General features: G+C 37.5%; 1 protein-coding gene and 1 pseudogene across 2 annotated transcripts; both read left to right on the top strand.

Moving 5' to 3' along the window:
• The first annotated feature begins 48 nt into the window (after window positions 1-48).
• Window positions 49-14,722, top strand: LOC115965234 (annotated as a pseudogene). Its single transcript, XR_004086017.1, has 11 exons — window positions 49-90; window positions 810-860; window positions 1,302-1,500; window positions 1,966-1,992; window positions 2,201-2,295; window positions 3,774-3,842; window positions 4,267-4,466; window positions 11,656-11,817; window positions 11,899-12,012; window positions 12,973-13,129; window positions 14,098-14,722. The product of XR_004086017.1 is annotated as an inositol 1,3,4-trisphosphate 5/6-kinase 4-like (transcript).
• On the top strand, window positions 12,262-14,235 carry LOC115965233 (inositol 1,3,4-trisphosphate 5/6-kinase 4-like). Its single transcript, XM_031084407.1, has 3 exons — window positions 12,262-12,347; window positions 12,973-13,129; window positions 14,098-14,235. Exons 1-3 carry the CDS (start codon window positions 12,262-12,264, stop codon window positions 14,233-14,235), a joined length of 381 nt encoding a protein of 126 aa, XP_030940267.1.
• Window positions 14,723-16,703: the final 1,981 nt, after the last annotated feature.

Genomic DNA, 16,703 nt, shown 5'->3' with positions numbered 1-16,703 from the left:
ATAAGCAAAACTTTTAGTCTATGTAAAGGCATGCAATGTCAACTCGAAATGTGTGTCCTCCGCAAGCTCCGCCATTCCAAAATCCCTTTGGTATTTCTCTCTCTCTCTCTCTCTTTTCTTCAACTTCATTGTTCTTTGCCCAATATATTATTATAACCGTTCTGGGTTTTCATTGAATTGAGGTGTACAAACTTTTTTTAAGGTCAATTACTCAATTTTTATGTATTTATAACTATAAATTGTGTTCTGGGTATCTTTTATTTTGTCAATGAAATGGTTCTGATTATCCTAATGAATTAATTATCAGTGTTTTATTGCTTGCATGCTTACAATAACAACAACCACCACCACCACCCACACCCAGACTTAGTTCCAAAATTTGGGGTTGGCCATGGATCCTTTGTAGTTGATCCATTCATAATAATGTGTCTAAATTTTCTTCTGGCTGTCAATCTCTCTCATTTTGTTGAATAATATACTCTTTTGATAAATTTGTTCAAATTCTATTGATGAGTTTTTTTTTTTCTTTGATTTTGTATTAATAAATATTTAGTATAAACATTTTTTTATTCTTAAAAGAAAAGTAGTAGTTTAATAAAGGGGAAAGTCTAAATCTTGTCATGTGTTTTTCCTGCCGTTAATGCAACTTAAACTGTGTTCTTTTTCTCATAAGATTTTGTTTTGAATCCTTGACTTTTAGAGAGGATAACATAGAAAATTTACTCTCTAAGAAATGGATGTCTTCCATGCCTTGCATTTCTAAAAGTATTAAATCCTATTGACCAACATGCTTCGCCTTATTTTTGTAGGGGATTTCTTATGAATTGGGGCTCTCAGATGATAAGGCAGTTTTTCTTGTGGTACTCATATAACATTGATTTCTTTTTTTTCTTTTTCTTTTTTTTGACAGATATAAATATATCAATATGATGTAAATTTATTGTCATTCTCATTTGTTTGAGATCCATAACACTCTCAAAAGCGAGTTTCTAATCTTATCATTGTTCAAAAAAATTTTAAAATTTTTATTTGGAATCACATGTTGAACACTGTTCCTGATTTCATTAGTATCGTTATTTAAAATTTTTATTTGGAATCACATGTTGAACACTGTTCCTGATTTCATTAGTATCGTTATTTATTTGGTTACAAATTTTATTCCATTTTGTTAGCGTTAAGTATCAAGCTGCTAATTACTTGTAATGTCCTTTTACTGGTTCAAGACACTACTGAAATTTGGACAGAAATTTCTTTAATCCTGATCAAAAAGCTGTTAACGTATTTGTATTTTCTTGTTATAGGTGAGTCTTTTTAAAATTCTGGCAATGCTTTACTCGTTTGATTGTTTTATCTTGAATGCATCTTCTGTAGATGATGCTAAAAATGAGATTATGCTAGCTTGGGGGGACACTGGAGGCAGTATTTTGTACGTAGTTTCTGACAAGAAGAAGGAATTCTTTCCTAAACTAAGCAATTGCGGTTAGCCGATCGTTGTTCTCAGTGAGTACCACAAAACCTATTTTTCCCCAATGATGAGCCTCAGAGTTTTGTTTGGCTTGGGATATATAAGAGTATAAGACTGGATTTTCTGGAAAATATTATCTTTTTATACTACTTTAGGTGTCTCAAACTGAATATTGAGCTGAGCTCTCTTTGGAATGTGTCTAGAGCTTTGTCTAACATAAAAGAATCTATACAACCATCTAGTTAATTCTGATTACCTTGGTGTGAGATCTTTAGGATCTTATTAAGAAAAAATATGCAATTTAGGAGAAGTTTTTGGTTTTATGATGGATGCATAAATTGGGTTAGAGACTGCAGTGTCCTATTCCTGAAATCATTTATCTTGATGGGATGACAGTGACCTATAAATTTTTTAACTTCTTTGGACCTTGTAATCTGTTTTTCTTGTGTCTACCAGAAAGAAAACTGAAAACATCTAATTGGCTTGATGTTCTGTTGCAGGATCTCTTGGGCAAGAATCAGCAGATGGTACACTCTTCCCTCTTCTGTGTTCACACTGCATAGGGTGCTATTTTTAGGCATAATTATATTTTGAGCCTAGTCATTTTCTGTCTTTCATATTCATCTTTCTATTTATATGTGCTTTTTACTTGGCCAGAATTTGATAGTCTCTCTTGACTGCATAACCAATTAAAGTTAAACTCGTTGCTTAGTCTATTTGGTCATTTGCTTACAGTTACTGAAGGTGGCAGTGCATGTGAGAACTCAAGCATGATTTTTATCAACAAGCTAGTAGAGTTGCCTTCAACCATATGCTACATAAATAGAAAGGTTTCAAAAGTAACTTTTGTCCCTATATCACTGTTCCAATTGTGGAAGATCTTTTTATTATTATTAATTTTTAGTTTTAATGTTTAAAAATAACTTGGAGAAACAGATAAGTCTAGATTTTTTAAGAATAGGTTTTTATATCATTGTTCTTGAAGGGTGTAGGTTTTTGTTATTATAAATGTCTTGGGGCTACCTTAGCTTTATATTATTGTTATAAGATACTTCTTGTAGGGAGAGATGGGTGATAAGTCTAAGTTTTAGTAGATTGGGTAAAAAAATGCTCTTCAATAAAGGAGGGAGGTTTGGGAATTCATAAATTGAGTACTTTTAATAAAGCCTTATTGGACCATGGAGTTGGTCAGTGGTGAGCTTGTGGGAGAGAATTAGAGCAGGGCAGAACTCCTTTTTAATCATCTAAATTTTCTTGGGGGGATGGTTCTCATGTTCATTTTGGTATGACCTATGGTGTGGAGATTCTCCTTTTAAAAAGACCTCTTATCAGATTTGTTTGTTGAGATTGGCAGTGGATAAGAAGCTTCAATGGCTTCTTATTGGTCAATGAAGATGACAGAAGTATTCAGTGTTGGAATCCTCAGTTTTCTAATTAGTTGTTCTAGGACTGGGAACTAGAGTCTGTGGACATTTAATTTGTTGTATTCTATTTTTTGTCTAGTCAAGAATAGGAACAGTTAGTATGGAGGTTAATTTAATATGGAACTTTTAAAATTCATTCGAATTATGATACTCTAAAAGAGTCTATCTAAGTGCAATTCCCGTGGAGAAGCATATGGGTGCTATGGTGCCTTGGGTAAAGTTGCTTACCTTCGGTAAAATTTAGATTTTGGATATGAAGATTTATGCTTGTTAATTGGTGTTGTGTATGTGCAAGAATAGTGGGGAGTCAATTGAACATCTTTTACTCCATTATTCTTGGCATGAGATATTTGATCTTTTATGTTTGCATTATTTGGAGTAATTTGTGGTTTGCCTAAAACTTTGCAACAGATTTTGAAATGCTGGCAAGGAAGATGCATCACTGTAACGGACCTAATATACAAAAGCAATTCTACTTATCAATAAAAAGATACAAAAGAAATTCTGCTATGTGTTTGGTGGCCACTTTGGAAAAAAAGGAATTAAAAGCTTTTGCTAGTGTCAAGCACCCTAATCATGTTATTGAACAATTTTTTTTAAAACCCTTGTATGATTGGATGACTAACCTAGGTAGCATCCCTTCATCCTCTTTTCTAGACCTTATAGATCTTTTGAATCTTAGATCCTAATTTTTTTTAGGAGTGTTTCATTGCACACATTGTATTTGAACATTCTCCTCTCTTGAATATAATTGTTTTACCTATAAAAAAAATAACTTCAGAATTTGATTGCTACAAGTCGCATTAATAAGTACACCTTTGGGTACCTTCTTTTGTTGCAAATATTCATGACTCTTTTTTTTATATGTTTTGCATTGCAAGCAGGCAACTGGTAACAATGTCGTGACTGTTGGATATGTTATGAAACCTTCTTGTGAAGAAGATTTTGCTAAGGTGAGCCCTATATGAATATATGTAGGCATTTTTAGTGGGGAAAAAAGACAAGAAGTAAAACTTTGTGAGTTTTTTCCCCCTCATATGATACCATATACATACATGAAGTTAACACAAAATTGCAAATGTCCCTAATCAATGTGTCATGTTAAGGTGATATTGTAAACAAACAGAATTTGGTATGTGGAATTGTATACTTCAAAGTGGTTTTGACTCCATTTCATTGCCTTTTGTTTTTCCTTGGAAGAAAACTATTGGATTCAGTAATTATAAGAAGTATGATGGATCAGAATGTATTATCATCTGATCACATGGCTTTTGGTTGGTCGTGTATGCAGTTATGCTCATGATAAATTTTAGTTTTCTAGTTGTACTATTTGGATTCATGCAATATGAAACTTATAAGTTGTCCTGGTTTTTGCAGAGGGGTGCATTTCCTTTGTTTCCTACTCAAAATGGGTTGATATTCATGCCCCCCTCACCTTTGAGCTTCCTTTATCACCTCAATTGCAAGAGGTTGACATAGTTCTCCATAAAGCAACTGATGAAATTATATCCATTGAAGAGTCGTGCAAACTTCTCTAACAGAATAGTTTACACCAGCGGCATGCAGGACTTACGAAGGTGACTTTTCAGGTCCATAAAACCATATGTTTCACGATCTGGTCTGAACTTGGTAATCAGGGAAAAAATGAACATGCCAATGCTGGTTATTATATATAGCCTCACATGAAGCTCTTATCATTTATTTTTTTGGTGGAATTGTTTTGTGATTATGCCAACATGAATCTTGTCAAGCTTTGGTCTTGGTCAAAGTCAAATGCTCGCCTTGTTAATGAATACAGTGATAATTTGTAAGTCCATATATTCATCAGACTCATCGGAATGCATTCCAAATGCGTGGAAACCTCACTTATTTTTTGAACTATAAATATTCGAAACATTTTTCACTGTAATTTGTTATAATAAAAATTCTCATCCTACAAATTGAATCAATATAGTTAATTTTAGTGTTAAAAACTAAAAATTCCTACACATAGATATGCATGTAAATTTATAGTATACGTATGTAAGCAGGTATGGACAAGTGATAATCTTGTAATGATTTGTAGATCCATAGGTTAATTTTGAGTTTTTATTTTTATTTTTATGCTGCAGTGTATCTGTAGCCAATTAGACATGAGCTCATGTGATAAGAGATTGGGTGGGGTTGGAGGAATTTAGTTTTAAATCTTTCTAAGCAGAAAACAAAACAAACACTAAAAAGAAAAGGCTAGGCTGATCAATTAGACCTTGCATAGGCAATAAGCCCTTGATCAATTTTATTGAATCAAGCAATCCGAACCGTCTAATCCTGTGCAATAGGTTGAGGAAGTACTGTTTATGTGAATTACCAATCCATGATACCATGATTGCTCCCACCCTCCCCCCTCCGCCCCACCACTCCTCTAGTCAACAACAACTTCCTCCACCTCCACCCCTAATACATACACAAGCCAATCCACCTTTTGTTAACTTCCCTAACCTTCCCTTTTTCTTCCCTCCTTCTCAAATCCCTTTCCCACAGCCTTGTTTTTGGCCTAGTCAGTTTGGTCAATACTTACCACACCACACGCCGACCCAACCATCCTTACCCCTTCTGAACCCTAATCCTCCTAAGCCGCCACCTTCTTCACAATCCAAGCCTTCACCTTCACATGGGAAAAGGGGAAATTCTGCTTTTTTTCGCATTGACACAAAGGCCTTCTTCTTGGCTTTTGATGGAGGACGTATGGATTCTTACTCCATTACAGAAAGACGGGGAAGGTACCATGGTTCTATCCGGGTAGGTAGATCAGGATTGGACTGGATCATTGCATGCTTGGCTGAGTTACGCAGTTGGGATTTTAGCAAGCAACATTTTTTCAAACGGTTTCATGAGAATTATAAAATTTTGGAGTGCTCTAGTAGGTTGAATAAGGGTGGCTGTTTTGTGGAAATCTCTGAGTATCACAATGGGGCTCGACGTGGCTGCTTGCGTGTTCCAGAAGGTTTTCATAAGGGTGACTGGGCTTTTCTTGAAAGGAAGTTATGTGAATTTTTCCTTGGTAAACTTGTTTCTAGGCCAGGGAAGGAGGTGGTTGCCGGCGGTGGTAGGTTTGCAAAACCTACCGGTAATCCAAGAAACCAAGTTTGGAAGGACTTTAATGATCACGTGAAATTAGGAAGTGATTTGGATTTGGAGAAGCAGTTTCCTAAACTAGCTGGTACGTTAAACCAGAAGGAGGGATTTGGGGGATTTGATTTTATCCCAAAAACAAATATCTCAACTCACCTTGTTTCTGGAAGGCCAACACGTGTGTCTACTTTGAAGTGGACTAGAGCCCATTTTTCTCTACACATATCAGTGGATCTTGATGGAAGGGGTCATCGTGAGGTGAAGTGGGCCAATTTTGTTCAGCCCAAGTCTGGTTTAAATGATAAAACATCTACTGAACTTGGGCCTGTTAAGCAAGCAGATGGTGGCTCATTTAAACAGGCCCAAGAGGCCCATTTTGGTGACTTAACCCAGCAGAAACCACAAGGATTGTCACGACACTGTGAGGGTGGAGAGGTATCGGGCTTACCAGTCAGCATCGAGAAGTCAAACTTAGGTTCCGGCGAGATGGGAGAGGAGTTTTCAACCTCCGATGGAGGTTCCGACACGGTGGTGCAGTTGGGTTTTGTTCAGAGGGGTGTTTCCGGCGAGATGGGAGGGGCTTCATTAATTCCCGGCAAACCCGATAGGGCAGTGCAGAAGCTGGTTGCTCCAATGGGCTGTTCAGGTAGTGGCGCCGAGGTGGGAGAGGAGTTTTCAACCTCCGATGAAGGTTTCGACACGGTGGTGCAGTTGGGTTTTGTTCAAAGGGGTGTTTCCGGCGAGATGGGAGGGGCTTCATTAATTCCCGGCGAACCCAATAGGGAAGTGCAGAAGGTGGGTGCTCCAACGGGATGTTCAGGTAGTGGCGCCGAGATGGGGGCTACTTCTGGTGTATCAGTTGCCGGCGATCTAGAGACAGGGGGACCGATATGTGGGGCTGTGGAGGTTTCGCCTGTTTTGAGCTCCGGTGATCATCCCAGATTAACTGAGGCTGTGTCGGAGTGTTTGACGATACCAGAACAGAGGACTGAGGTGTCTTGCCATCAGCCTTTACTAGAACATAACAGGTTTTCTCCTATTTCTGAGATAGTTTCGGGTTCTTTTGATGAAGAGACGCTGGTGTTGAATTGGGTCAATCCTACGGAGTCGGATAGGGATGAGGAGGAGCTACAGTTGATGGAATATGTACCGTTGGTTCAATGGGATCCTAATGGGGGTTTAGCGTTAATGACTGAGGAAGTTGTCCCAGTTGATATCTCTGTGGAGGATGATTTGGAACCTTCGGCTTGGGTAAGTAAGAAGGTCAAGGGCTTCGGTAAGTGGGTGGGCTTCCCTATAGATTCCTGTGAGAGGCAGTGTGTTGAATTTTTTCAACGACTTGAGAAAGTATGGGAGAAACAAGCTGAGGCAGGCAGTCTTCGTCGTACTGCTTCTTCCTCTACAAAAGGTATGAGGGAATTACGGAATTTAATTTCAACAGTTAATTATGATGGTCAAGCTGGTAAACGAAACAGGGAGATTGTGAAATTCAGTGGGTTGGGCTCTGTTGGTTGTCCATGAATCTAAGACTTCTATCTTGGAATGTGAGAGGATTTAACAATCCTCATAAGAGGGATACTGTGAAGAACTTACTAAAAGAATGGAAGTGTGAGGTTGTGTGTTTTTAGGAAACCAAACTGGACTGTACTAATTCTGCTGCTGTGAAAAGTCTTTGGGGCAGCTCTTTTGTGGACTGGGTGGCTTTAGATGCCATTCACACAGCGGGAGGTATTCTTGTGGTCTGGGACACAAGGGTGTATGAAAAAATTGATTGTGTGGTGGGTAGCTTTTCTGTTTCGGTCTTGTTGAAAGGGGTGGTAGATGGTTTTGTTTGGATTTGCACGGGTGTTTATGGCCCAAATGATGCCGGTTTGAGGGATGCTTTTTGGGCAGAACTTGATAGTGTGAGAGGGAGGTGGAGTTCAGCGTGGTGTGTTTTGGGTGATTTCAATATTATTAGATACCCAGCAGAGCGTCTTGGGTGTAATTCGTTTAGTCCAGCCATGTTCAATTTTTCGGACTTTATTGAGAGGAATTTTTTGGTTGATCTTCCTTTGGTTGGGGGTGAGTATACGTGGTTTAGAGATTTAGCGAACCCTGCTATGTCTCGCATAGATAGAGTTTTAGTTTCAGCTGATTGGGAGGAACACTTCTTGGATGTAATTCAAAGGCCTCTTCCTCGGGTGGTTTCCGATCATTGTCCTATTCTGGTGGAGGCAGGAGGCTTGGTGAGGGGGAAAAGTCCCTTTAAATTTGAGAATATGTGGCTAAAAGTGGAGGGTTTTGTGGATCGAGTTAGGGGCTGGTGGAACAGTTATCATTTTGTGGGATCTCATAGTTACGTTCTCGCCTGTAAATTCAAGGCTCTTAAAAAAGACTTGAAGCATTGCAATAAAAATATTTTTGGGGATGTGCATTTTAGAAAAAAATGTTTGTTGTCTGAGCTGTTGAATCTGGATTTGAGAGAAGGAATGCAAGTGCTGACTATGGCAGATAAAGCAAGAAAAAGTGAGATTAAGGCGGAGATCGAATCTTTAGCTTCTTTGGAGGAGATTTCTTGGAGGCAAAAATCAAGGGCTTTGTTCTTAAAGGAGGGGGACAATAACACTAGGTTTTTCCACAGGCTTGCTAATTCACATAGACGAGCCAATACCATGAGGGGTGTGGAGGTTGATGGCATTATGTATGAAGATGACTCAGATATTCAGGATCAGGTGGTGGGGTTTTATAAGAGTCTTTATCAGGAACCTGAGGATTGGAGACCCACTGTTGATGGGTTAGATTTTGCTAGCTTGAATGAGTTTGATAGGCTTTCTCTTGAAAGGGAGTTTGATAGGGAGGAGATCATTGCTGCTCTTCAGGAGGCCGAGGGTGATAAGGCTCCTGGTCCTGATGGCTTTACCATAGCTTTCTTCCAAAAGTGTTGGGGTGTGATAGAAGAGGATGTTATGGCTTTTTTTGCAAACTTTCATAGCCAATGCATTTTTGAAAAATCTTTGAATGCTACTTTTCTTTGTTTGATACCTAAGAAGTTTAAAGCTGTCAATATTAAAGATTTTCGGCCCATTAGCCTTGTGGGAAGTTTGTACAAACTTCTGTCTAAAGTTTTGGCGTCTAGGCTTCGAAGAGTTTTGGACAAACTTATTTCCAACTCCCAGAATGCATTTGTAGGGGGAAGACAGATTTTGGATTCTGTTTTTATAGCAAATGAATGTTTGGATAGTAGATTGAAGAGTGGTGTTCCGGGTGTGATCATTAAGTTGGATATAGAGAAGGCTTATGATCATGTAAATTGGAATTCTTTGTTTTACATAATGGAGAGGATGGGTTTTGGGGAGAAATGGGGGAGGTGGATGAAGGCTTGTATCACTTCAGTTCGTTTCTCAGTGCTTATTAATGGGTCCCCGGCTGGCTTTTTTGGTAGCTCTCATGGTCTTCGTCAAGGAGATCCTTTATCTCCTCTTTTGTTCTTGTTGGTGATGGAAGTGTTGAGCAGGTTATTGAGGAGGACAGAAGAGGGTGACTTTCTTAGGGGGTTTCAGGCAAGCCCCAATGCAAGAGGAGGTTTGCATATCTCTCATCTATTGTTTGCTGATGATACTATTATTTTCTGTGACGCGTCAAGGGAACAATTATTATATATAAGGATGGTGTTGATCTTTTTTGAAGCTATTACAGGCTTAAAAGTAAATGTTGGCAAGAGTGAAGTTGTGCCAGTTGGTGAGGTTGGAAATTTGGGTGCTTTGGCTCGCATTCTATGTTGTAAGGTTGGGCGTCTGCCTATGTCTTATTTGGGTATGCCTCTTGGGGCTCATTTTAAGGATGCTTCGATCTGGAATCCTATTTTAGAGAGGGTGGAGAAAAAGCTTGCTGGTTGGAAGAGGTTGTATTTGTCAAAAGGAGGTAGGCTTACTTTATTGAAGAGTACTTTGTCGAGTCTCCCAAATCTATCGCTGTTTACAATTCCGCAACACATAGCAAATAGATTGGAGAGGATTCAGAGGAATTTCCTGTGGGGGAGTTCTGATGATGTTTTCAGATATCCGCTTGTTGCTTGGGATAAGGTTGTTTGGCCGGTGGAGATAGGGGGTTTGGGGATTCGGAAGATTGGGCTTTTCAATCAAGCTCTACTTGGGAAATGGCTTTGGCGATTTGGGAAGGAAGTTACTCATTTATGGCGTCAGGTAATAGCCACCAAATATGGAGAGGATAGTGGAGGTTGGTGCACTAGACTTGTGAGAGGGACTCATGGTTGTGGGTTATGGAAGAATATCAGGAAAGGTGCAGGCAATTTTTTTAGTCATGTGGTGTATGAAGCAGGAGAGGGCAATCGTATTCGGTTTTGGCACGACCCTTGGAGCGGTCCTACTCCTTTGAAGGAATTATACCCGGAATTGTTTGCATGTGCTGTGGTTAAGGAAGCTCTGATTTCTGACATGTTAATCTTTGCACCAGACGGCGGAGGTAGGAGTTGGAACTTCCGTTTCCGTCGGAATTTTAATGAAGGGGAGTTGAGGAGGTTTTATTCTTTCTATGGGCATGTTTCTGCCAGGATTCCTAGTGGGGAGGGGGAGGACATTTTGATCTGGCAATTGAATCGTAATGGTGTTTTTGATGTGCGATCCTTTTATATTGCTTTATTGAAAGCCCCTTCTGTTTCTTTCCCTTGGCAGAGCATTTGGTGTGTAAAGGTACCTAAAAGGGTCTCTTTCTTTTTATGGACTGCTGCTAGGGGTGGGATTCTTACTATTGATAATCTGGTTAAGAAGACCTTGCCCCTTGTCAACTGGTGTTGTTTATGTAGGTGTGATGAGGAGACTGTGGATCACCTTTTGATCCATTGTAAGTTTGCATCTGCTTTGTGGAGTGAGGTCCTTAGTATGTTTGGGGTTCAGTGGGTGATGCCGGACACTATTGTTTCTCTTCTTTTTGCTTGGAGGAATTGGTTGGGAACTTACTCTTCAAAGGTTTGGAATTTGGTACCAGCTTGCCTTATGTGGTTAGTATGGAAGGAACGCAATACCCGAACTTTTGAGGACGTTGAGAGTTCTATAGATAAGTTGAAGACCTTGCTTGTTAGGACTTTGTTTGAGTGGTCTCGTGTTTGGGGGCTTACGCATTGTAGTGCCTTGTCTGATTTTCGTAACTCTATTAGTCTTTCCTTATGATTTGACTGTATTTGTTTCAAGGGCAGTGTGTTTACAATCGTAAACACATTGTTCTTTTTCATCAATAAAACTCTTATTATCTATCAAAAAAAAAAAGAAAAGGCTAGAATCCCTGAAATGGAGTTGACAACTTGTCCAATGTCATAGCTTAAGTACTTGAAGTTTAGCCAAAAAGCAATCATATTAATTGTCTCATGAGCTTGTAAGAAGAGGGTTCTGAGAAGAAGATGGGATCTTTGGAGAGTTCACGTGTTTATTTTGGTATCAAATGGAAGGGGCATTTTATTAGAAATTCTGATAATTGAGGAAATCTTTGATATTTGATAAAAATAAATTTGAGGAAATTTTTGTTCTGATTTTAGCTGATAACATAATCAGTAATTTGTTTTTACATGTCTCTTTGTTTTCATTTATTCTATCCGGAAGTCACAACAAAAATAATGAACATTCTTTAAGTTTTCTTTAATTAAAACTTGTTCTTGCACAGATATTTGGAGGATCACCTGGATTGCTGTGTGATTGATTCATTTAACAACATCTCCCCTGTGCTAGATCAGCTATATGCAAAGATAAATCTCAATTATTTAATCCTTGGGTGATTTGAATGTTTGAAGTAATTCTGATCATGTTTAACAACATTCGACTTAAGGTTTAAGTTGGAATAGTGATCCATTTTAAAATTGATCAAATTTCTCCCCAAATTTAGTAAGTCTGGATCTTTTATGTGCAGGTTGATAGTTTCAAAGTAGCTGATTAGTTGCAAAGGCTGTCTGAAGCTAAATTATCTCTTCCAAGTATAGTGAAGCCTCAAGTTGCATGTGGTGTAGCTAATGCTCACAAGATGGTACTGACTTTATCTAGTTTCATTCTGGATCTATGTATTATTAATTAAAATTTCAAACTCTCTCCTTTTATCACTTATGTGAAGAGGAAGAAGAAGAAGCCACCGTTTGTCGAGGCCAATTACCTTGGACTTTCATATTTCTAGAAGGTACAAATGACTGAAATTGATAGACATACTAAGGACAGATGATGAGGTAAAGCCAAAGTAAAGCAGTATGGACTGGCTAGAGACGAGTCCATACCATTCTATATGGTATTACAGAGCATCATGTATGCTTCAGTAAAGCAGTATAGTATTACCCGGCAACTGGTTATGGTGGGTGCAGTTAGTTGCCCGTAGGTTTTACTAGTTAGAGACAATTCCAAAGGGCTCTTCTTTAGAAAGGTTCCTTGCATTATCAAAAAAGAATGAAATAAGTAAGCAGTATAGTATTACAAAACGTCATGTATTTGCTGTACATTATCTATTAATTTTCTGAATTTTTGAACAAATTGACATTTCTTAAAAAATATATTTGGCTAGGGCACAAATATGGGCATTGATGTTTAATGCAGATATAATGTCACCATTTGATTTTTATTCTTTTTTGGGTTTCATCTTTACCATGAAAATATATGCTTCTTCCTTTTGATAGTGGTTTTTTGGACCAATTGGAATTTCCTGTAGATAATGGGTGAGGGTGGGGTGGTGGTTTTACTCACGTGGGTGTGTGAGGGTGTTTTATTTATTTATTTAAGATTAATTATTTATTGGTAAGTTTCGAACGCACCCTGTGGGTCTTAAACCCATGACTTCACCCTCGAACCAATTATTATGGGAGATGTAAGTGCCAATTGAGCTATGTGGGTGTATGAGTTGGCCTACCTATAAAAAACCCCTTTTCTTTTGGTCTTTGCTTTGATGATATATGTTCAAGAGCATATATTTGATAACCCATGATTTGATCGTTTCTCTATGCAGCTTAAAATCTCTTCCCACTGCCAAAGAAGACCAGAATTATGGCGATGGTAATTGTTCCAAGGCCACTAATAGTTGTGTTGATCTTGATCTGGTTACAGACGCAGCAAATTGGCTTAGGGGAGTGCTTGATCTTACCATCTTTGGCTTCGATGTTGTTGTAAGTAGCCAAGTCGAGTTTTCTTGAATACATATTCTACAGTAGTTTGCACTCATTTCTCCTTATGATGATTGAATTTTCCATGAGTATGTTATAATTGATTTTCTTTATTGCTGAACCATGTAGATTAACACACAACTTAAAAACTAAATGTTTCCATAATTAGTAATGATGACCAATCCTGCACAATACAATCCAAAACTGGAATCCCTAGATTTTCTTATCTTCCTCAAAAACGTCCTAGTTGAATGCAGCTCATCTCAGACGCTATTTTCCATCTAGATTGACTTGCCTTTGAGTTTTCTTGTATTCATTCTTGTATATTGATTAATTTAGCAGGAGTTATCATGTGTAGTTTAAAAGTTGTCTATATTTATATAATTTGAGTGAAACTGAAATTGCCTTAGCTTATGTTTGAACAATCCATGAAATCTTGAAAAGCTGGTCAAAAGCTAATCAATATATATATATATATATATATATATATCTAAAAGAAAAAACAAGAAAAAGGAAAAAGTAGTGGATAAGAAGGTGGCTTACAATCTATGGAGAAGCTTTAGATGTGATTGTTGTGAATACCTTGGCCTTTCAAATAGGTGAGTTTGGCTTCCTAGACTTAGCTCTCTGATGGCCGATGGGTCTCTTTCCTTCATATTTTTTGCACCTACCAAATTACTATCTAAAGGAAAGAAAAAAAAACCTGCATCAACCAGATGATCTAGTTGGAACAAACAAAAGTGAATTATGTATTATTTTAGATGTATGTTTGATAGGTTAACCATTCTAGTTGAGATTTCACTTAATAATGATATATAAGTATGATAATTTAACCAGTATTCCATTCTTAAGATATGTTCCAAGCATGTGATTGATATATATATATATATATATATATATCTTGCTACTTAAGGCAAACTTGTCCGTTGCTTACCATAAAAGTAATCTTCTTTGTTGTGTGGAAATTTCAGATTCAGGAAGGCACTTGTGATCATGTCATTGTGGATGTAAATTATCTCCCGCCTTTTAAGGAAGTTCCTAATGATATTGCAATACCTGCCTTTTGGGAGGCTATTAAGAAGAAATTTGAATTGAAAAGGTCAAAATAAGCAACAAAAGCTCCTCTTTGACAAGATGATCAGTGAAGACGGGGTTGATCAACGCATCTGTGTTAAAGAGACCAACCATGGTCTGTTCATTTTGGAAGTGAGATATAAGATGCATATTCCTATGATTATATGTCATAGCGCTTTGGGAGGAAATCTGAGCTACAAAAATATCATGTAACCCTTCTCTTAGCACAAGTCCTTTCACTGCACTTCATGTCTAGAATCTTGTGTTATTATCAACGGTCCACAATTGGTTTGCAATTTGAACTTGCCATGCATGATCCTTTTTTCTTTCTTTCCTTTTTTTCCCTGTAATATTCCTTTTGGATATGAAGTACCTTTTTTTTTTGTTTGTTTGGGGGAGGGAACATATATTTAGCTTTCTTCACTTTACCCCCCTTATGCGATGTTCATAACTATGATTTTATTAATGGAACATATTGTGTAAAGATTGGACTTTTTTAATGTAGTTGATCATGATTTTTAACATTTGTTCCTATATGTCTTATCACTTATGTAAATTTGGAAGGAATTGACAATAGATAGATGTCAAAGTTTTGGAAATGCATTGCATATTTTATACTTATTTACAATTGCCTACTGCTATGCCAACATGTGCCTGAGCACACCTCTTTGGAGCCATTGGTGGTATGATTTTTGTAGCACGAGGTAACACATACCTTAGTTTTCTACTCCTTGTTGATTCATTGAATGGGGGCAAATTATTGGATTGGTTAGGTCATCAATCATTGTCACTTTTATTTTTTTTGGTTTTTGTTTTTGAGGTACAAGCCACAAGGTGAAAAGCAAGCTAAAAAACCAAACTAGTAACCTGCGATAATCCATGTTTGAAGTGCTTGAATGAGCTCCTGCAATAGAATGGTTTATATAATGGTGTCTGTATTTTACCAACCCTGTTATGTTTGAAGTGCTTGAATGAGCTCCTGCAGTAGAATGGTTTATATAATGGTGTCTATAACCAACCCTGTTATGTATAACCTCTCTTGAGGTTTACCCTCACTTTTGCAATAAACAAAATCTGAGAGACTTATGGCTCTCATGGGATCTCCAATAAGATGTGGTTTAGATTGGGACAACTTTTCTCCAATAAGCTTTTATTCATAATTTTTTTTTCATTGAAAACTTAATCTATGAATGAAAGATGGCCTTCAACTAGTGTATTAGATTTCGTCATTTCCCAATTTTCTTAATAATTACATTATCATTATCTTAATAATTGATATGGTTGAATGAAAGAGAGTTGGTTCCCAAAAAAAATGTCAGTGTGAAGTTCATGAATTCATAGACATTAGACGAAAAAATGGGCCCTACATTATAATTTGGGCGTATGCCATATGAACAAGTAAGCCCATGAATTCAATGAAAAAAAAAAAATTTCAAAAGGTAGGCGTTTGCTAAAAAAAATGTACTTGAAGATTGTTTCTAGTAAAAAAGAAAAGATATTGAGCTCCATTTCCTCAGACTGGGACTGATAATGCAGGCATTGGGCTTAAAAAATTCCACCACCTTCCCATGACCAAAAACTGCATCATATAAATCCTCAATGGAGGGAAAAAAAAAAGGTGATGAGAGAGATGGGCAAAACCATCACAAGGTGGGTTTGGAGGGTAAAATGCGACCTTTCAATTTAAAATTATTGGTTCATATGATATAAAAATTATTATTTGTTTATTCATAATATAAATAATTCATTTGTAGACAAAATTTATAGATTTGTGAAGAGTTATAACGTTTTAGTCATGATTTTACTATATGTAGGGAAATAATAAGTTGATCAAGTAGTTCATGAACTATCTTGAGCTTGCTCAATAAGTAAACGAACCAAGATTGAACATGTAATCTTGTTTGGTGATGAGCTCAAGATAAAATTAAATAAATACGCTTGAACTTTTGATACTCAACTTGGCTTGTTTATAATCCTAGTAATGGGCTATTATGATGAGAGTCAGAAGATACATGTCTCATCAGGTATCTCTTCCCCTCATTTAAATGTAGTTTGTGTCAGGTGGGAACACCTAATTAATACAGAGGTAACAGTTGTCTAATTTAGGAGCTACCTATCGTGGTTCCTCGGATACTTCTTATGGGTTTGGGTTTCTCCTCAATTCCTTCATTTGCTTGACACCCTTGGTCGACATTGTTCGATGGGTTATCTTTCATCGACTCCCATTAGGGGACAATGGGTAGCTTTGCTTGGTTCAAACCTCTTCTTTCAATGGATATGGGCTGGGCATAGTCCATTACCTTTCATCGAATCCCATTAGGGGACAATGGGTTGCTTTGCTTGGTTCAAACCTCTTCTTCCAATGGATATAGGCTGGGCCTCGTCCATCAAATCATCTTATTCCTAATGAGAAGAGAAACACAGTAGGAAGGTGGGATAGTAGGCAATGGAGCATAGACAAAATAAGGGACTAAAAATAAATAGGGAGTTTTGTGATTTAAAT

Source organism: Quercus lobata, chromosome 10 (genome assembly GCF_001633185.2).
Source record: "Quercus lobata isolate SW786 chromosome 10, ValleyOak3.0 Primary Assembly, whole genome shotgun sequence".
Classification (NCBI taxonomy): domain Eukaryota; kingdom Viridiplantae; phylum Streptophyta; class Magnoliopsida; order Fagales; family Fagaceae; genus Quercus; species Quercus lobata.
Note: the sequence above shows the minus strand (reverse complement) of the source record. Positions and strands in the feature narration are given on the sequence as shown.

Excerpts from the sequence above, each read along its gene's own strand:
- LOC115965233 (XM_031084407.1), top strand. The coding sequence starts at position 12,262 with ATGGTATTACAGAGCATCATGTATGCTTCAGTAAAGCAGTATAGTATT. Across the intron at positions 12,348-12,972 it reads GTGGGTGCAGTTAGTTGCCC|CTTAAAATCTCTTCCCACTG; the intron begins GTAGGTTTTACT and ends TTCTCTATGCAG. Across the intron at positions 13,130-14,097 it reads TCTTTGGCTTCGATGTTGTT|ATTCAGGAAGGCACTTGTGA; the intron begins GTAAGTAGCCAA and ends TGGAAATTTCAG.